A 26,334-nucleotide genomic window follows, 5' to 3' on the forward strand; every position below is an offset into this window, starting at 1 on the left:
AACTTGAGGGTAAATTTGTTTTGTTACTGCAACATAATCTGGTGTATCTTAACTAATATTTTTATTATTCACAACATTCTGGTAGGAAGTGCCAGGAGCTCAACATAATATAGTTTGAGGAACACTGTTTCAATTCACTACATTTTTAAACTCGCTACAATTTTTCATGGAGTAGAGGAAGGCAAGGAGAATAAATATAGAATTAAGTGGGAGAAAATGCACAAGGAATAGGTGTTACCATCACCTTTTCTGCTCTTGCAAAAGTTATAATGTATTTGTGAAACTAGTATGTACTTTCATTTTTTTAAGTTTATATCCTTTCAGACTTTATATTTGTAAATATATACAGATACAAAATAAATTTTAATATAAATTCACTTTGTATATACATAGCTGATGTAATGTGTATACTTAAAAAATTACTGTTCTTTCAAAGATAAAGTCACTCTTTTAGCTTTGAAGTCTTAGACATTTATTTGCAGGCATTTGTGCTTTCATTGTGATTCCATGATAAAGATGAAAAGTTAAGGTGATTTATTTCCAGACATTTAGATTTTCATTGTTATTTCATGACAGAGATGGTAAAATAAAGATACTTAATGAAGGTTAAGTGACTTGCCCAGGCCACATGATTAAACAGTAGATAATTTTTTTGAGTGCTCCTATATAAGTCAAATGATATGTTATATTTTAGCCATGGAGAATATGATCCTTAGCTGAATTAGTTTATTTCTGAGATGCCTTGACTTACTTAAAAGGAATCACTTTATTAAGTTTTAGAAGAATTTGATTTGGTCCACACTTGAGTGCCACCTGGTACTCTCATGATTAGCATTGATGATTACTCATTGATTTTGGTTCTTTGATTAAAATTTTTCATAATTAAACATCAACCAGTTGCAGATGTGTGAACAAATTATCAAGTGAATTGAAATTACCTCAAAAGACCAGATTGAAAACTGGTTGGTCTGGTAATTTTGGTCATGTGAATAGCTGGATTAGATTGCTCTAAGGCAAACAAACTGATTGCTCAGAGAGCAGTGTACACAAACCAATCAACTAGATTTCAGAGTGATGAAGTCAAGCCACATAAACGCAGTCTTCAAATAGCCTCCCTGGTGAGAGACTGTTTTTCATTTAACCTGAATGAAATTTTTGGGATTTGGGGTGCTTTCAATATGGGGTCAGTGTGAGATACTCCTCAGAGTCTATATTAATAGATTTATAGCATACTGTACTGGACAAAGGATTCTGAGCTTTGCCATCTTTGTCCTATTCAACATTTTATTAAGAACTGGTTGAGGATATTGATGTTGATCAAAATCATAGGTGACAGGAAGCTGAAAGGAGACTGAATCAGGATCTGGTAAAATCTTGACAAGTCATAATAATGAACTCTAACAAAATGAAAAAAATAAAAAAATAAACTGATCTTTGCTTTAGGATCAATACCCCAGTCCTCCAAGGATGGATTGATCTGAGCATATTTGAGAAGACACTAGAAGTTTTTACTAGTTGTAAGATCAGTATTAGTGAATAATAAGATCTGTGACTTCTAAAAAAGATAATGTGATATGATATATTAATAGAAATGATAGAATATGATAGATATCATATAATAGAATATGATATATTAATAGAAAAATAACTTCCAAAATATAGGAAGTGAAAGTCCAGTGCTATTCCAACATCCTTATACTGGAGCTGGATTGTGTGTTTAGTTCTCAGTGTTCAAAGAGATGATCAGGAAGGCACAGGAAATGAGCATGAAATTCAATTAAAACACCCGAAAGAATCAGAAATATTTACTCTAAAGAAGGTCCAGGGGTCATGATCACCATCTTCAAATGTTTGAAGGGTTCTTACATGGAAGATGAAATCATATGGCTCTGGGAAGCAGCATCTGGAGAGTGGACCAACACTTTAAGGAGGTAGCTTTGGGATTGCCTTAAGAAAAAACTTTTATGTGGACTAATCCACTTCAATTTGTAACTTACTTGCCTGGCCTCTCTAGGTTTCAGTTTGTGATCCTGGCTGGACACACCAATTATCTGGGTTAGAGAATAGGACTTATTTAGATATCAGTGGTTTTCAAACTTATATTTTTAGTTGAACTACTCCACTCTTCCACACCCACCTTGCCAAAAGAAATCTTACACCAGGACATCTGGGTGGCTCAGTCATTTAGCGTCTGCCTTCGGCTTAGGTCATGATCCCAGGGTCCTGGGATCGAGCCCCGCTTCGGGCTCCCTGCTCTTCAGGAAGCCTGTTTCTCCCTCTCCCTCTCCCCCTGCTTGTGTTCCCTCTCTTGCTGTCTCTCTCTCTGTCAAATAAATAAATAAATAAAATCTTTAAAAAAAAAAAAGAAACCTTACACCAAATGCCAAGTCATAAAACATAAAACAAAGACATTCTCTTTGAAGGTGGATGAATAACCTCTATCTCAACATTTAATGTTTCCCCTAAGGCAACAAATGAAATTTTAGGGCTCGGATGAACTGGTTTGAACAGCACAGGATTTGAAATACTCTTCTAAAAGATGAAAATACTAACATAAATGGTAGTTCTAAACACTTTGGAGTATTGTTTTAAAGAAAAAAAAATCCCATTTCTGAGATGAAAATAAAGATACGCAAAGGAAGGAACACACCCTAGTGGGAATATCTGGGATTTAGTCCTGGCTTTGACATTAACCAGTTGGAGGGATTTCCGGCCCCCTGGAATCTCAGATACCAAGACTTGGAGAGGAATTTTGGAGACAAGTCTACAATCCTCACTGTACAGATAAGGAAACTGAAGACTGGCAGATAAAATAATTATTTCAAGGAAACAGGGCTACTAGGTGTCAGAGCTAGTATTAGAGCCCAAGAATGACCTCACGTTGCCCTCTCCCCGTGCTCCTTTTCTCCCTGGTAGACAATCTTTTGAGTTTCTTTGCACACAATGGGTTTGAATTGCTTTGCTTTTCTTCTGTTCTCTTGGGAGGGCTTTCTCCTGCCATTTCTCTGAGGTGTCCTTACAAACTAACATCCATTAAGCAATTCTTTACATGGGGTGAACTGTTCTCCCTTTTCAAGGGGAATGGAAAATGGAAAATTGTTTTGTCTTACCTGTTTTCTCTTGGGCAATAAGTTCTTTATTGCTAAATGGGACATACTTGCTGAAGAGAACATAGAAAACACAGCATTTTCGGTACAGATAATGGGAAACCATTTAGATAAACTCTGGCAATCAGGCTGTTATTCAGACATAAATCTCTTTCTATAACTGCTGTTTACTCATTTCTAGACCTGGCTTCACTCATGTCCTCTCCTCAACCCATAAAGGTTTGAAACTATTGGAAATGGTAGGAATTCAATTTCATTCATTTTCAAAATTCCCTTCACTTGTATTTAAGAGCATGAAGTCTGTTTATAGATGAAGATGTGATTGCAAACATGTCAATGGACATCATAGAGGAAAAATGGCTAAACCAGTGAAAAATACCCTAAGAGTTTTAAAGGGGGGGGGGTTTAAAAACAGTTCTGAGGCATATCCGTCTCCAAAGCTGTCTTACAAAATATTATCTTAAGAAAATTCAGTAGCTAGATAGACACACCTATTTTAACCATTTGTTTATGTCTTCATTAAGGAACACTAATTGTCTCCTTCAGCTAAGCATTGAATAAAATTCATTCTGGAGCAGTGGATTAAGGAGTGAGAAATTACTCTCTAGATAGATTTTGAATCTTAACAGGAAATTATTTTAAGAACTCTATCTTTCTGAAATCCATGCAAATGTGATCAGAATTGAATCAACACAGCTTGCATTTTTATTTTTCTTAATTGGAGATTAAGTTTCCTTCCTTTAGGTTTACAGTCAAACTTGAGGTTTCTCACGGTTTTCATAGCTTCTGAAAATTAGAAAAGAAGTGGCCAACTTTGACTCTTCATTTCAAATAGGTAGTTTTCCAGTAATTTCACTCAGGAGCTCCCAGAACCAGGTCTTTGCTCTGAGATACTGCCTAGTTGGGCTTGAGGTTTTAAAGGCTTGATTCTTATCCATTCTCAGTCAAATGGGATTCCCTATTTTTTTAATTAAAAAAAAATTTTTATTATGTTATGTTAGTCACCATACAGTACATCATTAGTTTTTGATGTAGTGTTCCATGAATCATTGGATTCCCTGTTTTAAAGCATACTGCCCAGCCCACAGAGCAGTGTCCATGAAATAAAACTCATGCTACTATTTTTATTTCATAAGCTCATGTGTGCACTATAAATTTCAATACTTCTTGAGAAAAAAATAGATTAGAGAAAAAACTGAAGAAACTTATTGATACCTCTAAGTGGTTTTATTAAGAAATAAGTCTAGGGACAGTCAAGTTACTCTGGTAAAACTTGAATGAGGTAGGGCACATTGACTAGATTAGTCTTTGCTTGATCACTGATCCTCTTCCTATTTTATTTGTCACTTCTCTGTGTTGTTTCCTGGTCCCCAGTCATCTTCCAGACTTCTGAATGTTAGAGTGCCCTAGGACTCAGTCCCATACAGCTTGTCTTTTCTATTTACACTCATTTCTTAGATAACTTCAACTGACCTCATGGCATTGAATACTATCAGTATGTGGGTGACTCCCAATTTATGTCTCCAATTCTCATCTCTATACTAGCTTGCTTTCTTTCTTTCTTTCTTTCTTTCTTTCTTTCTTTCTTTCTTTCTTTCTTCTTTCTTTCTCTCTCTCTTTCTTCTTTCCTTCCTTCCTTCCTTCCTTCCTTCCCTCCCTTTCTTTTTCTCTCTCTTTCTCTCTTTCTTTCTTTCCTTCTTTCTTCTCTTTCTTTCTCTTTCTTTCTTTCTTTCTTTCTTTCTTTCTTTCTTTCTTTCTTTCTTTCTTTCTTTCTTTCTTTCTTTCTTTCTTTCTTTCTTTCTTTCTTTCTCCTTTCTTTCTATTACTTTTTTTAAGTAGGCTCCATGCCCAACATGGGGCTTGAACTCATGACCCTGAGATCAAGAGTTGCATGCTCTACATACCAAGCCAGCCAGGTGCCCCTCTATCCTAGATCTTTAAATCATTTGCCTATTTTACCTCTCCACTTGGATATTCAATGCAAATTTCAAAAGTTAACATTCTTCAAACTAAACTCTTGATTCTCTACTCACTCCCCATCAACCTGCTTCTTCCCGCATTTTGCCCACCAACATAAATACCGACTCCATACTGTCCCCATCTCCACTTTGCCTTCTCCCTTCCTTTCCCATTCCTTATCTGATCTATTGGCAAAAGAATCAGCAAATTTGAGGACTCTACCTTCACAATATCTCCTTAAATCTGAATTGTTTCTCACCACCTCCACTAACTTCTACCCTGGTCTAAGACACTGGCCTTTCTCTTCTGGAATGTTGCAGTTGCCTAGCACTGATCTTGGTTTCCAGTTGTGCCCCCCCTTCCCACCCATAGTCTATTATTCACTCTGACTCAAAGAAATCCCATTTCATTCAAAGTGAATACAAAATCCTTACCTGAGCTAGACTGTCTTCCATGGTCTTGCTCCCTTGTTCCTCTCTGACCTGATTTCTTTCCCTGTTCTCCTCAGCTCATTTATTCCCAGCCTTACTGGCATTCTTGTTGTTTTTAAAACACATCAAGTGTGCCCTGGACACCTGGCCTTTATCCTTGATAGCCCCTCTACTGGGAATGACCTTTTTCCAGATAACCACATGAACACCTTCCTTAACCATCATCTTGCTAGAATAGCCAATCCTGGATACTTTTTATAAAACAGAAACACCCCCTCCCCTGGCACCCTCTCTTCCTCCTACCTTGCTCTATTCATCTTCATAACACATTCACCAACAGTCATGTAATTGCTTTATTATCTGGTTTTTGTCTCTCTCTTTCATCCCCACTAGTAAATAAGTTTCTTGGGAGAAGAACTTTGTCTGTTTTGTTCCCTATTGTGTCCTAGTACCTGGAAGAGTGCTCAGCATGTAGCTGAGCTCAGTAAATATTTGTTGAATGAATAAATGGTTTGCTAGCAAGCAACTAGATAATGGAATTATATTGTGAATTTAATAAACATACAGAAAATGCTCATTTTTAGAGGAAATAATAGAAACATTTTAGGTAGTTAGAGACATTTCCTTTTGCATCTTGGGGAAGTTTAGAGAAGGAATCAGGTAAGGTAGGTCAGGAGACATTTGCCCTACAAACATCAAAGATTTTGCCTGGATGTCCTAAAAGCTTTCCAGCTTGCCATTTGAGAGTCTTCATCTTGTGAGTTATAAAGATGATACAGAACAACTTTCTTCTCTTTGTGTTGCTTTTCTCTGCACTGGGGCTTGTTAAAATTCTCTCAAAGAAAGTTAAAACTCCCCAGAGATCTCTGGGCTTGCTGGAATGTGTCTCCGAGAGTGTTCCTCCTTCTCTTTTAGTAAGCATGACAGCATGAGCAGTAGTAATCATTTAAAAATATGCTCATAACATCTAGGAAAAACCAGGCCTCATTAGCAGCTTTCTCTGTGCCTTTCTAAATCCATGGTAAATAATTCTCCCCTGTTCCCCACGAATACTTAATTATAGCACTAGCAGCAGCTCATTGAGGCAGGAAGCCAGGCATAACTGCAATGCCCAGAGGAGATACTGAAAGTCGCTCCCTGCTGCATAACAAAACCAGCAGATTAGGGCAGATTAGCTTTTCCCCCAGGTTGGAGCATTACTGAAGACTCCTCCTTTCTCTCACAACACATTTCTTCTCCTGATGCTGTCAAGTGACTTTCAAAATATATGCCCCATGGAAGGTTTACACCTGAGCCCACATCTTAATGAGGTGTCTAGAAAATGGATTTGGTCACCAGCTGGGAAGGGAAGTCAGAATGTGCTCCACATGGGTCTCTTGGCTTCATCATTTGGGCTCAAAGTATGGTCAAGGTTGCATGCCTACATATTGATGTTTCCCTCTGAGCTAAATGCAATGCCTGGAGGATGGCAGTGAGGGGAAGCTGGGCTGCATAGAGGGGAGCTGCTGACCCTAGAAGGCATGTTAACTCTTCCAGAAAGGTCACATTTCTGGTAAGGTTACTTTCATGGTTATGTTGCATCCTGTGGTAAAAGGGACTTTGCAGATGAAATTAAGTTTACTAATGTGCTGACCTTAAGATAGGGAGATTATGCCGGGTTATCTGGGTGGGCCCAATGAAGTCACATGAGTCCTGAAGCCAAAGAGGAGGCAGAAGATGTGAAGCATAGAAAGGATTTGAGTGTATTGTTGGTTTCAAGTTGGGGGGACCCAGGTGTGATACCGTTTTCAATCCTCTGCCCAACCAGCACTCTTAGAAACATCTTTTACACAAGCAACTCTCCATCTCAGAGTGCATTTCCAGGAAATCTAAGCTAAGACACCATCTTTGTTTACATTTAGAGGAATCCTACAGTAGGATTCTGAAGTGGGTGAAGTGGAAACTACACATTGTCAAAATTAACTCTGCAAATTTCTTAAGAAATTCAGAAATCAGTGTGCTGCATCTCAGTACATCACAGGTCATCCTCACCTACAAGGAATCTGGTCCCATTACATTCTTTGTACAAAGGAGCAGGGAAAATTAATTTATGAAACACAAGTCAGTGACAGAGCAGCACCATGCGGTGGTGAAGATTGCTCACAATCTGTGGGACGAGCCTCCCTTAAGTTCTCATTTCCTCACCTGTAAACTGAGAATCAGATAGTATGTAATTCACAGGTGACGCTGGAAGTTTAACAAGATGATGCATGCTAAATTCTCAGCACAGCATTGGGTTGTAGGATTTGTGACTGTAGCTGTGGATTTCATCCCCGTATTCTCTCAGCCCTCTTCTGAGTTCACTTGTGACTACTGACAGCTTTTCCTGTCAGGCATCTCCATTTTTGCCCCTCGGCTCTGGGGATTTTTCCAGCATCTTGAGGCTCCCTCAGCCTTTGTACAGGGAAGCCCAAAGTGCTAGGGATTTGACATCCAGGGTCAACTCAAACATGAGAGACAGAGCCGGTATATTAATCACCCATTAATCAACCTCATTCCTTATAGGACAAATCTGAAGCATATTCTACACAACACCCTCATAGAGTCCCCAGTGGGACTGAGCCTTAGGTGCCTACAATGAAAACCTGCTAAAATATCCACCCTCTTATGCTTTCCTCACTTCCTTTTTTCATTTCACTCTTTTCCTTGTGCTTCCTAGGACCAATCACCCAAATAAATGACCCTCTTCTGAGTCCTTTTCTCAGGGGTTCCTTTTTACAGGAACCCAAAATAAAGCAGCAGCATCTAATTCACATTCACTGTTCTTACAACTGTTACCAAATTAAAGTGAGAGGAAACCCTGGAGCCCTCCTCTCTCTTCTTTTCTGACTCAGTGATCTGGTTCCTGCAGAAATGTCATGCAGGATCATTGAAGGACTGTGTCCTTGCTTTCCCCTTACTAACATGCAGAAGGTCACTAGCTGGTTGGTTGGGTGTGGAGAGGTCTGAGCCAAAATCCCTTCCTAATGGATTTCATTGTATTCATTTGCATTTATAGCTCATTTTTTATAAAGCAGCTTTCCTCTTAGAGTCTGAGACACACAGCACATTCTGGAAGTGTGTTTGCTGCTTATGGATTCTTGAGGAGAGGAAGTAAGGTAGAGAGAGGCAGGGAGGAAAAACTAGAAGAAAGGAGGAAGAAATGACAACTGCTTAACTTTGCTATGCGCTCCTTTTGGTTATTTGCCCTTTTAGCGTGGGAAATATTGTTCCCTTTTTTATGATAGAAAATTGAACTATTTCCTATTATTTCCTATTTAGAATAGGAAAGGTCCAGGTCCTGAAGGGCTCACATGGTTCAGGTGATATTAAGACACTGTTAGGAGGTGGGTGGGGAGTGCAGCATTGGATGTGGGGCTGGGTCTCACACACTTTCCACCAATCAAAATTTTTTTTTCATTTTTTAGATTTTTCTGTGCTTCTGTTTCTTATTCTATATCTTCTTCACAGTGTAGCTTCAATATCACTTTATTTCAGTTCTGTATGTCTTAAGTTTATTTCTCTTTAGAGTAGATATGCCAGAGACACCTAAATGAACACTTGTTAGCCCAGGGAAGAAGGAGTCTCTCTTAGGAATTCTGGCTAATCTGTACTTTTAACCCCCAAAGTTAAAGAGATTTCATTCTACTTTCAGATCCTACTTATGGTTAAGTCTACTTGCACAGCTTTATTCATGGACCACTGGGCTGTTACGATCATGCATTGTGGATGGTGTTTTCCCTATGAGAATCCCAATTTCAAATAGGCTGTTCCCTTGGCCAACCAGGAGAACCTAAATCCAGATTGGACAAGATGGTCATCATTTTGGGGGACTTGATCTGCTTTCACAAACTCATGTGTGATTTTGTATCTCCATTTCAGGAAAGAGTAACACCTGTTAGTCCAACTCATGCTACAAAGAAATGAGAAAATGATTGTTTTTTTAATAAGTAAAATATAATTAAATCTATCTGCTTCCTTTTTTTTCCCCCCTCAATGAGACATTTGGAAGATAGATTGGAGAAGTCTTATACATTTCTTTTTTTTTTTTTAAGATTTTATTTATTTATTTATTTTAGAGAGAGACAGAGAGGGTGAGTGGGGAGATGGGCAGAGGGGGAGGGAAAGGATCTTAAGCAGACTCTGGGCTGAGTGTGGAGCCAGACATTGGGCTTGATCTTATGACCCTGATATCATGACCTGAACCAAAATCAAGAGTCAGATGCTCAACCAACTGAGCCACCCAGGTGCTCCAGTCCTATACATTTCTTAGAGCAACATCTCACCTCAAATCTCACCATTTGAGACTTAACAAATATGAAGACCAAACAAAACAAAACAAAACCAAACAAAACCCTATTCTTTGGGTATAAATTCTTTTAAAAAGGCACTAAAACTATCTAATTTCTATTTTTACCCAGCCCCCAGGTGGAAAGGCTCTCATACATTCACAGTGATGGTAAGGAGAGGACACCCCAAATTCTACTAGTTACCCACTGGCTGAAGGTTTGATCAAATCAAAACCAAACAAAACCAACCAAACCAAACCAAACCAAAACAAAACCCAAAAAAGTGCAAGAAGACATTTTTCTCCATGAGATTTTCTATTTGAAAGCAGATTTTCCACAAGATAATGGTGCTTTTTCTTCTCTCCCCCCAATTTTTTTTTTAAGATTTTATTTATTTGTTTGACAGAGAGACATAGCGAGAGAGGGAACACAAGCAGGGGGTAGTGGGAGAGGGAGAAGCAGGCTTCCCGCAGAGCGGGGAGCCCGATGCAGGGCTCGATCCCAGGACACTGGGATCATGACCTGAGCCTAAGGCAGACACTTAACGACTGAGCCACCCAGGTGCCCCTCTCCCCCAACTTTTAATCTAAATAATCAAATGGTTATCTAATACTATAAATCAAAGACACAATACATGTAAGTGGCACCTCATTATCATAAAAAGTTACATGACTAGTGCTAGGTATTCGAAAAGGGTTGTAAGCTAAGAGCTTAGCAATTGTGACAAAATTTTGTGTTACTTGTGGAGGAAAAGATAAATGAATTTTTTTTGCTTGCTTTGAGCTGCTGAAGTTCCAGTATTCTTTTCAGAAAGATGTCTTTAGATTGAATAAATTGCTATATTATTGCTCTGATCATTTCATGGGCTTCTTCAGATCATGCTTTCTAGGTCATCGATGCTAAATCTTTCTGATCTGAGTCTATGTACAGTTCTATAAGGTGTTCACCAGTCACAGCTAAATTACTCCATCTGAGTTAGATCTAAAAGCATTATTATTATCATGTCAGAAAAGGACCCAGAGCAATTGCAAGCCATTCTCAGCTTCTATCAACCACCTGAGTTTCAAGCATGATAATAAATCCATTTTTTCAACAATATCAATTATTGTATTATTAAAACCTATGGACAAAGAAAGTCTGGTTCACTCATTATTCAGATTTTTCCCAACAAATCACACTAGTCTCGTCCAGTTAATTTTAAAGAATGGGAAAAATTCTCATTTGTTCTGGTGGTATGGTTCTATGAAATTGCTGTAGACCTATCCAGTGAAACTAACTTTTGTAGGTGTTTTGCAGCACCCTAAAAACTTCACATATATGCTCCTAATAGACCATTTAATAACAAAATTAGGTCACTACAGGATCATGAGTCTGCCATCTATATAATTAGACATGTGGATATGTTTGGATGAGGAAGAATGTAGAAAGATATAGCTTCCATATATAGAATGCAAGGGAGACATCATCCATTCTTTGAGATGGGGAACTGAGAAAAGTTTTCAGCAAATTGATGGGAGTTTCTGACTTGCAAAATTGGAAGATGATTTAAAAATGATTTCAAGGGATAATTATGTGGTCTAATAAAATTGCTTTGAAAAGGGAATAAGTGTTTATAATTTTCCAATCAAATATAACTTCTCTCAACAAATAAAGTTCAGGTTATTTGTTGTTAAATTATTTGGCTTCCATACAACTAATGTGTGTTGCTCATTGAATGATGGGAGTCTTCATGTTTTTTAATATTTCTCATTTCAGTGCTATGTCAGATATGCAAGCAACATAACTGTGAAACAAATATTATCTTAAATAAATCTATTCTCTGCAGCTTTTCAGGTACTTGTGGGACTGTGGGAGTTTGGTATGTAGACTGTGGACCACAATCAGGTTTGGCTTCAAGATTTGTTGACGCTGCTCTTAGCTAAAGTTTAACAAATCCCGCAGATGTTTTGGGCAGGGGATATTTGTTCCTAACTCTCACTCTGAGAAGTCATTTTTAGTTTTATTATTTCATCCCAGCTTTGGATTTATTTATTACCTCTTCACATTATTTTAGCTACCCAAACTTTCCAAACACATTGTCCTCACTTGGCTCGTTGTACCAGGACCGTGAATATGATCAGCAACACAGTGTACTGGATTTTTGAAATTAAAAACTGGTTCTTCATGGGGTTCTCAGTGACAGGGCTTGGAAGTAATAAAATAGCAACTGGTTTAAAATTAAGAATATTTCTAAAGGAGTAGCTAAAAAGAAGGCTGTCCTTCTGTTTCCTAAAGAGTGCACATTTTAGAATAGGGATAAAAATATAAGATGAGAAGAACAATACTATTTCATGGATTAAAACCCTGAGGAAAAATTATTAATCATCTATTCATTTGAAAGATATTTATGGAGCATCTACTATGCATTCAGACCTGCACTGTGCAAAGACATCCAGAAAAAAATAAGACCCAGTTTTTGCTTTTATCATCTAAATAATGCTAGTCAGAATTCTAATTCTTTGTTGTTATTCTTTAATTAATTATGTTATTTGAGTGTAGTTTGACACACAATGTCACTCTGCTAATTTATTTAGCAGAAAGAGATGGGAAGGCAAGAGAACACCTTTGAAATGATCTCCATCAGAATCTATTTTCTTAACTATTGTCCTACCTATCAGTGAATGAATATGAACATATTGAAGGAGCACTTTATTGGCCTGGAATAAAAGCAGATATGATCCTTTTCCAGTCTTTCTTTCATTTTCTTTACACATAAAAATTAGTTGCTGAATAAGGGCCAACCATCCTTGAAATTTCTGTTCTGAAGCTGGAACAAAACCAAAGTGAAACTCAGTCCTCTACCTTTTTCGTTATTTCTTGAGTTGATAGCAGATCTTGGCAGTTTCTATGGCTAAAAAGCTACTGAGTAGATTCAGCCCTGACAACCTGTAGCTGCTCAAAGCCTCCTGCTCTTACATGCCTGGTTCCTTGGGTTTTGCATGCTCCTTCCCAGGCAGGACAGTGAGTGAGAAAGGCCAGGAAGTGATGTGGAGACAGGAATAAGAAGGAAGCAGGGGCTGCAAGCATGATGAAGTAGGTTGGTCTAGGAGACAACACGTTTCAGAAAATGACAAAACAACTTGCTCTTAAAATGTTGGTTCATAAAATGTAATTTGCAACAGTTACCCAAGAGATAAAAGCCAGTGTCAATAATCCTTTTTGGCTACCTGGACCTTTTTGTTTCCTTCCTATACTTATTATTATTATTATTATTGAGACAGAGAGAGAAAGAGGGAGAGGGGTGGGAGAGGGGCAGAGGGAGAAAGATAATCCCAAGCAGGCTCCATGGCCAGCATGGAGCCCCATGTGGTGCTTGATCCCATGACCCTGAGATCATGACCTGAACCAAAATCAAGAGTTGGTCACAAAACCAACTGAACTATTTAAGCACCCCTCCTATACTTGTATTTACTTTTCTTTTTTGTAGCCTATGTGAATGTGCTTGGGAACTCAAAGATTGAGGTATCCTCTCAACACATTTGCCCTTTCGCTTAAGATCTGTAGACCCACATGGAAGACTCCTTATATTGCTACTCTTACACTGGTCATAGTCAATGCTTTTTGTTTAAGAATAGTTCCCCCCATGAGGATGTGGAGAAAAAGGACCCTAGTGCACTGTTGGTGGGAATGTAAATTGGTGCAACCACTGTGGAAAACAGTATGGAGTTTCCTCAAAAAATTAAAAATAGAATTACCATATGATCCAGCAATTCCACTACTGGGTATTTACCCAAAGAATATGAAAACACAATTTGAAAATATATATGCATCCGTATGTTTATTGTGGCATTATTTACAATAGTCAAATTATGGAAGCAGCCCAAGTGTCCATTGATAGATGAATGGATATAGATGTGTTATATATATCCAATGGAATACTACCCAGACATAAAAATAATGAAATCTTGCCATTTGCAACAACATGGATGGATCTAGAGAGTTTATAACGCTAAGTGAAATAAGCCAATCAAAGAAAGACAAATACTATATGATTTCACTCATATGTGGAATTTAAGAAAAAAACAAATGAACAAAGAAAAAAGACAAACCAAAAAACAGACTCTTAACTATAGAGAACACGTTATCAGAGAGGAGGTGGGTAGGGGGAGGGGTGAAATAGGTGATGGGGATTAAGAGTACACCTAATGTGAAGAGCACTGAGTAATATATAGAATTTTTGAATCACTATACTATACACCTGAAAATAATATAACACTCTATGTTAATTATACTGGAATTAAAAAAAAAATGGTCGCCCCCATATTTTGCTATCAGCTGATGCCAGAATTAGATAATCACAAGAAAATCATGCAGGAAAGGGCTTAATCTAATATTTTAAAATGAGGCAGTCATCACTAGCAGTCTTTTTTTTTCTCAAAGAATTATGAGATTTTATGTTTTATTTCTTTTCCTAGAATGACTTTATTATGGACCACAGACTTGACATTTACCCTCAATGAGAGGACAGAGAAAAGGTACAGGAGATTTATGATCTTTAGTGTACCCACTATCTTATACTGATCATGGGCAATACAGATGATTGCCACCACCATGTAGAGGAAGATGGTTACCAGAACCCTTCTAGTGGGCAGTGAAGGCGGAATGGATGTCCCTTTTGGTTAAAACAGACAATATTTTGAGGAGAAAGACAAATGATTAGAATCACTAGTGCATGATCTCCTTATTACCTAACCTATCTTATTTTCTTCTCTTTTGGAAACATCACTCTAAACTTCAAGAATAAGCATTTCAAAGATCATTTCAAGTAAGTGAAAGAATAAGAAAATCTTAGTCTAATGGGCGCAAGGAGTCCCTCTGACCCAAACAATGGCTTCTTAGTTTCCTTGTTCCTCAGTTCTCTTTCTCAAGCATCTCTTTCCTTCTGCCACAGTTTCTTTTATGTTTTTCTCTCTGGATGATCTTGAGGCAACATCTTTAATCATGGAAGAGGAGAATCCAATGGGACTTTTAAGCAAATATATAAATAAAAGGAAAATAACTGGCAATAAAGGGTAAGATCATAGGGCAGGGATGAAGTGCAGGGAGAACCAGTGCCACAGTTTCCCAGAGTGGTCTTTGTCTACTGGTATCCACTCTGGATCCATATGTGAGACACACAGGATTTCTGTCCATAGGCTTCCCAAGAGATTCCCGAAGCTCTGAATTGGTACAGCCAGGGTGGAGGCTGTTAAGACACAGAAAAGAGAGCTTTTCCCTTAGATAATGGTGCCAGCTTCTTCAACAGACCCTTTAAGAATGTCTGGCATGGGCTGGCAGGAGGCAGCTTGGATCTTACTGTGAAAGTAGATAAAGTGGCTTCTCAGAGCAGAATTGCCACTCCAGGGAATGGGGGATCCCCTGGGTTGAGGAGTTAAAGGAAAATTGCCTGTGGCCTGTCAGTTGGTGGTCTGCTGGGGAGTCTGTTTCATCTGCATTCCTAATTAAAGCCCAAATTAAGCCCAGTCAAATGTTCACATGAAAAGCCCCACAAGAATGAGTTTCCAGATTCCATCAATTCAAAGAGTCTCATGTGTAAATCCCTAACTCAAATGTCTGACCCACTTTATATCCACTTTCCCCCAAGAGTTCTGGAGAAGAGTTATGCAGCTGTCAATGTACAGAGAGCAATTTGTCTGGATTATTAATTTCCCTTTTAGTGAATTGCATAACAGGAAGTATTCTACTCAGTTGAATGAGTCTGTAAGTATAGAGGGAAGGCAGAAGAGATTTGATGAAGGAGGATTCAGGGATGACCAAAGTTCCTATTCTAGAAAAGGAGCTGCTTTGTGGCTAAAGTAATAAGTTTGATTGTGGGGAAGTGAATTTAAGCTTCTAGGGTGAGTAGGAAATGAGATCTAGATTCTAAGAGCAAGGTAAAGATTGTAAATTTAAAAATGGGGGTTATGAGCACCATTAAGGCATGAGGGTAAATTAGGTGATTGTGAAAAAATATAGGAGAGAATGGCTGAGGTGGTCTTGGGGATGCAACCATGCATGGATACTGAGAAGCCTGCTGCCTGCTGTAAGCTAATCACTCACTGGCCCAGTCATTTCTCCATGCCCAATATGGGGCACAGCAACCTCCTAAGAGCATGGGGCTCACCAGTAGAAGCCTTCCATAAAATGACTCATTAAATGACTGGTTTCTCCCCACCCATCATAGGCTAAAACAGGTTCCAAGGCAACCAGAAGTCCAAACACAATAATGCAGGAAAAGATAGCCAGTAAAGGGGTGGTATCTCTGTTTACTTTCCTGCCCCATAGCCTATAAAAGATTTACTTATTATACACAAGGTAGAGGAGTGGAGAGTGTCCAGTGCCACTCTGCCAAGGATCCATTTTGCTTATCACAATACACTGAGTGTCTTTACTTCAAAATTCTCAGCCCACCCCTTTATACATCCCCTCAGTGGGCTCAGTTGTGGCAGAAGAGGTTGAAAGGCAGGTGTCCAAGGAAACTCACCCTGGGGTCTCTCTCCAACTGCTGCTTGTGATGTAGACTGCGTCTTCTCTTGGCCTTTGCTAGGCCATTGTGATAAAAGTGGTACAGTCCTTCAGTGAAGGGAAGCTGTGGAGAGTCAAACAGACATAAGACATAATTAGCTTCTGGGAGTGGCCCCAGGACAGGGAAACCAAAGCTGGGGCTGCATCTTAGGGCTCCATGGGATGTGATGTATGTGAGAAAACTGGCAGCTTCCTATCAGACTTGGACTTCTATTTCCCTATCACTGTACTTTTGTTTTCTCTACTTTTTCTTATATACTGCCCATTCACTTCTCCTCCCCAAATACCTTCTACTCTTTCCTCTATTTCTTTAGTTTCTACCCATTTTAAAAAATTTCTTCTCCATGGAGCCTTCCCTTTCTATTCACCCACACCAAGTTCTCCATTCTCTTCTCTTGAACTAGTATTTCCACTCTAAGTCTGGTTGCTCCAGAATTGTGTTGTGACCTACTCCTGTCTTCACAGCTGGATTATCTGTCCTGTATCTTAGACTTTCTCTTGAACTCTTTGATGTCTTTCATCATATTGGGCACAGTGCAACCACCTAAATCTGGTAAGCACCTGTTGGATGATGGGCCAGATTTCCCTGTCTCCCTATGCTAAGGATACTTGGGATTAGGTATGGGTGTTAGAACTAGTTGGAGAAACCATAATAATTAGAGCTTGTCTGCTGCTCAAGGCCTGACAGATGAGGAAGCTGAAGATTAGAGACTCTAAATAAATTGCTTTAGTTCTTCCCAAGTACTAGAATCTGAGAGAACCTAAGGAAGACTATCACTTATCCTATGGTAAAACTATGTTTGGGGGTTTATAATGTATAAAGATGTATTAGTACCACAAAAGATGGAAAAAGAATCATAGCTATATTGGAGTGAAGTTTTGTATACTTTTGAAATCAAGTTGGTATTAATCTGTTTAAATTATTTATTGTTTAAGTTATTTATTGTAATCTCCAGTCATCCACCAAGAAAATAACTACAAAATATATAGTAAAATAAGCAACAAGGTCATTAAAATGGTGCACTAAAAATATTTAACACAAAAAGGCCATTATGAAAGAAGAAAAAAGTTTATAAGACCTATAGAAAGCACATAGTAAAATGGCAAGTGTAAATATCTTTTAGGTATTACATTAAATGTAAATGGATTGAAAATTCCAATCAAAAGACAGAGATTTACAGAAAGAATGAAAAAAAAAAAACCCAATCCCATTATTCAACTATATGCTATCTACAAGAGATACACTTTAGATTCAAATATATAAATGGGTTAAAGTCAAGAGATGTGAAAAGATATACTGTACAAACAGTAACCAAAGGAAAGAAGGACTGACTACATATACTAGATATAATTGATTTTAATAAAAAATGTTACTAAAGACAAGAAATGACATTTTATGCTGATAAAAGAGTTAATACATCAAAAAGACAGATAATTATAACTATATATGCATGTAACAACAAAGTCCCCAGATTAACAAAACAAAAACTGACAAATCAAAGGGAGAAATAGACAATGCATCAGTAACAGTTGGAGACTGCAATAGCCCATTTTCAATAATAGGTAGAACAGGTATGCAGACCAAAAAGTAAATTGAAGACTTGAACAAAACCAAAGATCAACTAAATCTAAGAGACATTTATAGAATATTCTACCCAACTACAGCAGAATTCATAGTCTTCTCAAGTACACATGGAACATTCTCCAAGATAGATCATATATTAGGCCACAAATCAAGCTTCAATAAATTTAAAAGGAGTAAAATAACACAAAGTATGTTATCTGATCACAATTTCTATTTACTTTAAAAATCAATAAGATGAAAAATCTGGAAATTTGGAAAACAACCTAGTCCTAAATAATCGATGGGTCAAAGAAGAAATCACACTGACTATTCCAAAATACTTTGAGATGCATGAAAACAAAAACACAGAATTTAAAAACTTTTGGGGTGCAGTTAAAGCAGTATTTAGAGGGAAATGTTTACAGAACTTATATCAATCCTTCAGAAACTCTTCCAAAAAAATGGAAGATGAAGGAATACTTCCCAACTCATTATCAAGGCCAATATTACCCTCAAATGAGAACCAGACAAAGATATCACAAGAAAAGAAAACTGCAGACCACTATGCTTTACAAATATCAGCCCATAAATCCTCAACAAAACACTAGCAAACTGAAACCAGCAACTTATACAAAGGATTATATACATGATCAACTGGGATTTATCCTAGGAATGCAAGGTTGTTTTAACAGCTGAAAATAAGTTAATATAATAACAATATCAATAGAATAAAGGACAAAAACCACATGATCACCTCAATAAATATTTTTTAAAAAGTATTTCTTTTAAATTTAAGTATTTTTAAAAAGTATTTATTGACATGATCATTAGACAAATCCAACACTCTTTTATGTTAAAACATTCAAAAAACTTAGAATGAAAGGGTATTCCTCAATCTGATAAATGTATCTATGAAAACAAACAGCCAACATCATATATAACACTGAAAGGCTGAATGCTTTCCCCTTAAGATCAGAGCAAGACAAGCTTGTCTGATCTTGCCACTTATATTAAGCAGTGTACTGGTGGTTCCAGCCAGGACAATCAGGCAAGAAATAGAAATAAAGGCATCCAGATTGGAAAGGAAGAAAAAATTATCTCTATTTGCAGAAGACATATCTTGTACATAGAAATTCCCGAGAAATCCAGAAAAAAACCTATTCAAATTAACAAATGAGTTCAGTTCAGTGTGGTTGTAAGATATAAAATTAACATACAAAAATCTATTATATTTGTATATGCTAGCAATGACCAATCCAAGAATAGAATTAAGAAATCAGTTTCATTTACAATAACATCAAATAAGTAAAATACTTGAGAAAAAATTTAGCAAAAGAAGTACAAGTCTTGTACACTGAAAAGTACAAAACATCATTGAAAGAAATTAAAGAAGATACAAATAAATGGAAAGACATCCCATGTTCATGGATTTTTAAGATGGTAATACCCCCCATAATTGCTGATCCTAAAATTCATATGGAAATGCCCAGGACCCCAAATAGCCAAAGCAATCTACAAAAAATAACAAAGGTGGAAGATTCACACTTTCCCATTTCAAAACTTAATACAAAACTGTCTGGTATTGGCATAAGGAGAGACATAGAGTTCAATGGTATAAAATTGAGAGTCCAGAAATAATTCATAGTTAGGTCTGGTTAATTAATTTTAACCTTGTCACTATGAAAATTCAATGGGAAAAAGTAGTCTTTTCAACAAGTCATCCTTGGAAAACTGAATATCCACACAAAAAGAATGAATTTGGAGTCGTCTCTCACACCATACAAAAATTTTAACTCAAAATTATTTATGGCCCTAAATGTAAGAAGTGAAGATCTACAAATCTTAGAATAAAACTTAGAAGTAAATATTCATGACTTTAGCCTAAGCAATGACTTCTTAGATGTGACACCAGAAGCACAAAGGACAAAAAACCGTCCAAAATCGGATTTCATTAAAACTAAGAATGTTTGTGCTTTAAAGGAACTCATCAAGAAAATGAAAAAACAACCCACAAAATGAGATAAAATATTTTCAAATCATATCTATGATGAAGGACTCATACCAGAATATATTAAGAACAATTCAACAATAAAGTCAAATAACTCAATTTAAAAATGGACAAAAGATTTGAATATGTATTTCTCCAAAAAAGATACATAAATGACCAATAAAGACATGAAAAGTTGTTCAGCATCATTAGTCATTAGGGAATTACAAATCAAACCACAATGAGATATCACTTTATACCCAGTAGAAAAAACAAAAGTAAAAACAAAAACTATAAAACCCAGCAAGTGTTGGTGACAATGTGTGAAAGAATTTGAACCCTTACACCTTGCTTGTGGAGAGTGAAATGGTACAGCCACTTTGGAAAACACTTTGGCAGTTACTCAAAATTTTAAAATGTTAAAGAATTGATCCAGCAATTCTAATCATAGGTATATATCCAAGAGAAATGAAAGCACATGTCTACACAAAGACATGCACACAAATTTTCTTAGTAGCACTATTCACAATAGGTAAAAACTAGAAACAACCAAAATGTCTACCAAGTGATGAATGGATGAACAAAATGTGGTATGTAGATACAATGGAATGTTATTTGAGAACAAAAAGGAATGAAGCATTGTTTACCTGCTACAATACAGATGAAACTTCAAAAACTAAAGGCTAAACGAAAGAAACCAGACCCAAAAAAAGGCCACATATTGTATCACTTCCTTTATATGTAATGTCCAGAGCAGATAAACACAGAAATACAAAGTAAATTAGTGTTTACATAAGGGACTAAGAGGAAGCAGCAATACAGAATGATTGATGATGGTACAGGGTTCCTTTTTGGAATGATCAAAATGTTCTAAAAGTAGATCGTGGTAAGATTTCACAACTTTTTGTATATATTAAAAATCACTAAATTGTACATTTTGAAAGGACAAATTTTATGATTTGTGAATTATGTCTCAATAAAAATGTTATTTAAAAAATCCTGTGATGAACAGCCTTGTAAATGTCAATATATGCATAGATGAAAGTTTTCTTGAAGGATATATCCCAGGAATTCAATCATTTAATTAGAGATTATGAACATTAGCATTTTAAAAAAGATTTTATTTATTTGAGAGAGAGAGAGAGAGAGTGCATGTGCATGAGTGTGAGCAGGGGGAGAGTCTGAAGGAGAAGCAGACTTCTTGCTGAGTAGGGAGCCAACACCAGGCTTGATCCCAGGATCCTGAGATCATGACCTAAGCCGAAGGCAGATGCTTAACCAAATGAGCCACCCAGGTGTCCCTGAACATTCACATTTTGATAAATATCCCCCAGAAGTTTTCCTATCAAGTTTTATAAGATCAACCAAAAAGTGAGAATAAAAATATCCATTGTCCTTTTAATATACTGTTAGATCCTATTAGCTAGAATCTTGTTGAGTACATTGGCATCCATGTTCATCAGGGATATTGGTCTATAATTCTCCTTTTTGATGGGGTCTTTGCCTGGTTTTGGGATCAGGATAATGCTGACCTCATAGAAGGAGTTTGGAAGATTTCCTTCTGTTTCTATTTTTCAGAACAGCTTCAGTAGAATTATTTCTTCTTTAAATACATCAAAAGCTAATTATGTACTATACAGTGGCTAACTGAACATAATAAAAAAGAATCCATTGTCCATTCAACAACACTACACATTTTAATTCTGCCTATTTAATAAACAAAATATGCCATTTTATTTGGATTTCTTTGTTTTTAAAGTCTGAACATCTTTTCTTATGTTTATTAAACATTTTAAATCCTTCTCTTTGAATTGCCTGTTCATGTCTTTGATGGCTTTTGCTATTGCTTGTCATAAGCCAGGTGCTGTGTTTTGTGCTGGAGAGGCAAGGATAAATATGATATGAAAATAGGTCTTAATCCATCAGGGAAGGCCTATTTACACACAGCAGCATATAAATGGTACTCTGTGATGGAATGAGTTAAGAGCATGAGTTCTGGGGTGCCTTGGTTTAAACTCTGGGTCTCCCACCTAACATGACCTTCTGGCAAGTTATTTAACCCTTCTGGGCCTCAATTTACTCACTTATAAAATAGGAGTGTCTCCTTTTCACATTGTCTGAGAATTGAGATAATGCATGGGAAGTTCTTGGAATAATGCCTGGAACATAGTGGTACTCAGTAAGAGTTAGCAAGTATTTTTATTGTTGGAGTGCAGTGTGCTCCAACGTAGTTATGGGCAAGGTGCATTAGGACCCAGAGGAGAGATTATTTCAGTCAGAGGGATGTCTGGGGAGTGGTTCATGAAATTTCTGGAGGAAGGGAAGGTATTCAGACAAAGGGAATATTTTCATTTTTATTAAAGTATGTATTTTCCTAATGTGTCAGTTTTGAAGAGTGTGTCTATTTTTAAAATATAGGTGCAAGTTCTTTGACAGTCTTCCCATCAAGAGATGGAGTACATGATTCCAACTCTTGAATCTGGGGAATGTGACTGCTTCGATCTAAAGAGTATGGTGAAAATGATGCCATGTGACTTTTGAGGCTAGGTCATAAGAGACCCTGTGACTTCTGCCTTGTTCACCAAAACACTTTCTCTTAAAGTCATGATCTGCCATTTAAGAAGTTCAACTACTCCCAGGCTGCCATGCTATGAGGAAGCCCAAACAACTTTGGGAGCCTTGTGGAGTGCTTTGGTTGACAAGTTTGGTTGGGTCAAGTCTTCAAGTTACCCCATTTTGGGTGCCAAATATATAAATGAGGAAGCTTTGGATGATCCCAGATTCCAGCCATGCTAATCATCCTTCAGCTACTAAGTCTTCCCAACTGAATTCCTATGTGGACCATCAACAAGCCATCCCCACTGTGCCCTGCCTGAATTTCTGATCCCAATTTCATGAACATAATAAAATGGCTGTTGTTTTATACTACTAAGTTTTAGGTTGGTTTGTTACTCAGCAACAGATAACAAGAAACAAAGAGCTGGCTAAAAAAGAGTTTTGTTCCCTCAGCTTTTAGTACTTTGCAAACTTGAAATTCTACACTATTGGTTCTATCTGTTAATTGGTGATACCAGCCTGGAACAGCTCCATTAGGGTCCCTCAAGTGACCTTCCTGGCACAGTGGAGAGGGGGCCTTGGGGCCAGAGCAGCAGATACTGGATGAACCACAAGGGCACAGCAGACTTGTCTAGGAGTCTGATGTGTGAATGAAAATCTTTTAGAACACTGCAGCTTTTGTGATTTAGTTCCTGTTCATTAAAAATCACATTCTCCAGGGTAAATTAAACATAAATATTTCATGTGCGTTTTCCAGGCTCAGTGGTTCTTGAATGTTTTTTTCTACTTAACCCCACTGATATATTCAGGGTAATGTCAAGATTTGACTTCAAATGTGAGGGTGGGTGGAGAATGGAAAAGGAAAGAAAATATAAGTGTGCTGACCTTTTGCTTTCCAAAGACTTGTGCCTCTGATCACTGTCAGGTGGTATGAACTTGGGAGTTTTACTTCCTGTTGTGGGGGGCATGATGAATCTGAGAATTTTTAACACTAGAAAGGACTTTGAAGTTATCAAGTACCAGTGAGCATTGGAGGGACATTATTCTGTCTTTGTTTTACTGATTTTCAGAAATTAATGGAGGCAAAAGGAATATTCTTCCTTAGAGTGGAATTCCAACTAACAACTGTAGAAATAATGATAGAAATTGGATACCATCCTTTAGGAAATACCATGGTAATAATTGTGGCTGGCAAGCTTCAGCAATGATACTAAACTTAGTGAGTGAAATATAATGATAAATAAAGAGAAATGAGAAATAATACCTTTATAGTGGAGAAATCCGAGAGACACTATTTTAAAGAAGTGATCAAGTTAGCCTCACCAGAGATGAAATGTATCAGAATCATGTGCCTCATGATATGATGCACCAAGAAGACAACATCACTTATGTGATTGCATATCCTGGATTGGATCCCAGATCAGTAGAAAGGACATTAGGAAAAATTTGAACAAAGTCTGTAGATTAATTAGTAATATTGTATCAGTTATTTTCCTGGCTTTGGTATTTGTGCTATGGTTATGTAAGATGTTAATTTGAGAAAGGCTGGAATCAGGCAGCATCTTTCTTTTTGTGACTGGTTTATTTCACTCAGCACAATATCTTCAAGGTTCACCCATGTGTGGCATGTGTCAGAATTTGTTCCCTCTTTAAGGCTGAATATGCCTTAAATGTATATTATGTATTGATGAATACCTGGGTTGCTTCCACCTTTTGGCCATTGTGAACCATGCCACTATGAACATGGGTGTGCATGTGCTATTTTTGCAAATAAATAAATTAATTAATTAATTAAGTCTAAAGTTATCTCCAAATTGAAATTTAAAAAATGTAAAAATAATTAAAAAATTAAATTTGAATGTCCTTAAGAGGACATTCAAGCTAGAAGCCCCACCATGTCCTATTGCCACATACAGAGGTCATTTCAATTGTTATGTTACCTGAAGGCAATTGCATTGCACTTTGGCTCAGTCTAACTGCTTCATTTTATAAAATGAGAAAAGGCTCTGGCTCAGGGAGGGTTAGGGCTCTCCCAGTTGAGAAGGAAATCCTGGCAGAAATCCCAGGTCTCCTGACTGGAAATCAGCACCTTTCCTAACATGCTGCTTCCACTGCAGCCTCAGTCTATGCCCCAGACACCTTTGCAACTATGGCTGTGAATCTGAGTTTGCAGGCTGGAATTCCTAATGAAGACAAGTGTGACCAAAGGACAGCCAAGCTGGTGAGTGACATCCCCTCTGCTATGTTCTTGGGATCCAAGACCTGGGATTCTCTGATTAGGGGCACTGTCTTGGCTAGGTTAGAGATGGAGCTAACTGGTCTCATGGAGCTGAAATTGGAAAGAGGCAATAAACAGGCAAACTGATTGATCACAGACCTAATGGAAGATTAGTCTGTGGGCATTGGTTATTTTTTGGTGTCATTTTGCCTCTTGTCTTTGGGTTGTAGAGCCCAAATCTGCTGTCCTCTGAGCATCTAAGAAGGGCTATCTGAGGAGATCAGTGTGTAAGCATGAGGCCACCACAAGCAGAGAAAGACAGATACTGTGTAACTTACAGTAGTATAAGGTTGCTGCCTACACAGACCTTGATAATGTAATGCTCATGCATTCCCCAGTTTTTCAAATAGAATGCTAATCTTATAAATAGAAAAGACATATTAGAAATAGTGTCAGGTCCTCAAACACTCACCTGAGTGTTCCGGTAAGAAACCTCTCATATACATCAGTACTTAGTATATTTTCAAATGTTTTCTTCACTTACACACACACACACACACACACACACACACACACACACACTTCTTTTATACCATCACCTTTTTTTTTTTTAAAGCAAAATATGCTTGGCTCCAGAAGGAAGGAGAAAAACAAGTGAAAGAAGAATTTACAGCAAATTGTCAACTTGAAGGTTCAGGCTGGGTGACGGTATAATAATGTTGCTAGCTCAGACTTGCAGAGATTTTTAGAAATTCTCATTATGCTGCAAAATTTTATGGATCCCAGCAACAGTTCCTATTGCCTTTCTTCCTTCCCTCTTGCTTCCTTTTCCCCCTGATAAGCATGACTCCAAGCCAAAGCTCTTCTCTGAACCCACACATTCCCATTCCTCAACAGGAGGGAACCTCAGGGAGCTGGCAGCCAATTATGAACCAATCAAAAGGCATGTGAAATCCTCCCAGAGTCCACAGCCTGCTTTCCTTTGGACCAGAGTTTTATCCACTTACACAATCCATGGGTGTTCCAGAAGGGCTGTAAACATGGCCTCCACCACAAATTTTGTGCTTCTATGCATTTGCTTGTTCTCAGCAGAGTCCACAGTTTCTTAGAAATTATCAAATGGGTCCAGAGCCTCCAAACAGTTAAGACTGCCTGGTTTAGGCCCATTATATTATTTGCCTACTTTCTTCACATTTGTCTATTGTGCTGATTTTCATGATGCTCAGTCAGGCTAAGTTGGGAGTCTAGTTTGATAGAACATTGAATGTCATTCCACATGTAAAGATTTTTATAATTTTATTACCAAGAGGAGCTGCTGTCAAGAGGTTTAAGGAATAAAAACCAGGAAACAAAAACAATGTATCAAAGACTGAAAATGGCTTAGCTGATAATTGCTTATCAATTTCATTTTGGACCCTGCATTTTATAGACAGATCTAGGCTCTGCATTACGCTGACATTTATTGAGACCATTCTTGATTTCCCTGGTTTGCATGCAATCTGCAGTCGGCAAATAAGGATGGGGAGAAAAGAGAAGGGAATGGGGGAGTCCCAGGCTCTGCCCGACAGGTACTTACAGGTCAGTGAAGAAATGCACAAACAAGAAAATTATACTGTGTGGTGGACAGAAACATACGACAGTACAGAAAAACGAAGACTAGAA

General features: G+C 37.5%; 1 protein-coding gene across 2 annotated transcripts in view; it reads right to left on the minus strand.

The window, feature by feature from the left end:
* PCSK2 (proprotein convertase subtilisin/kexin type 2) overlaps positions 1–26,334 on the minus strand; it is a 282,294-nt gene that overhangs the window by 221,928 nt on the left and 34,032 nt on the right. The window contains exon 2 of one of the 2 annotated variants that reach the window (XM_044918692.1): positions 16,307–16,411. The exons of the other annotated variant lie outside the window; for it this stretch is intronic. Coding sequence (XP_044774627.1) covers positions 16,307–16,411 — 105 coding nt within the window. The remainder of the gene's footprint in view (positions 1–16,306; positions 16,412–26,334) is intronic. 2 annotated transcript variants of the gene reach the window in all.

This window comes from Neomonachus schauinslandi, chromosome 10, assembly GCF_002201575.2.
Source record: "Neomonachus schauinslandi chromosome 10, ASM220157v2, whole genome shotgun sequence".
Taxonomy (NCBI): Eukaryota; Metazoa; Chordata; class Mammalia; order Carnivora; family Phocidae; genus Neomonachus; species Neomonachus schauinslandi.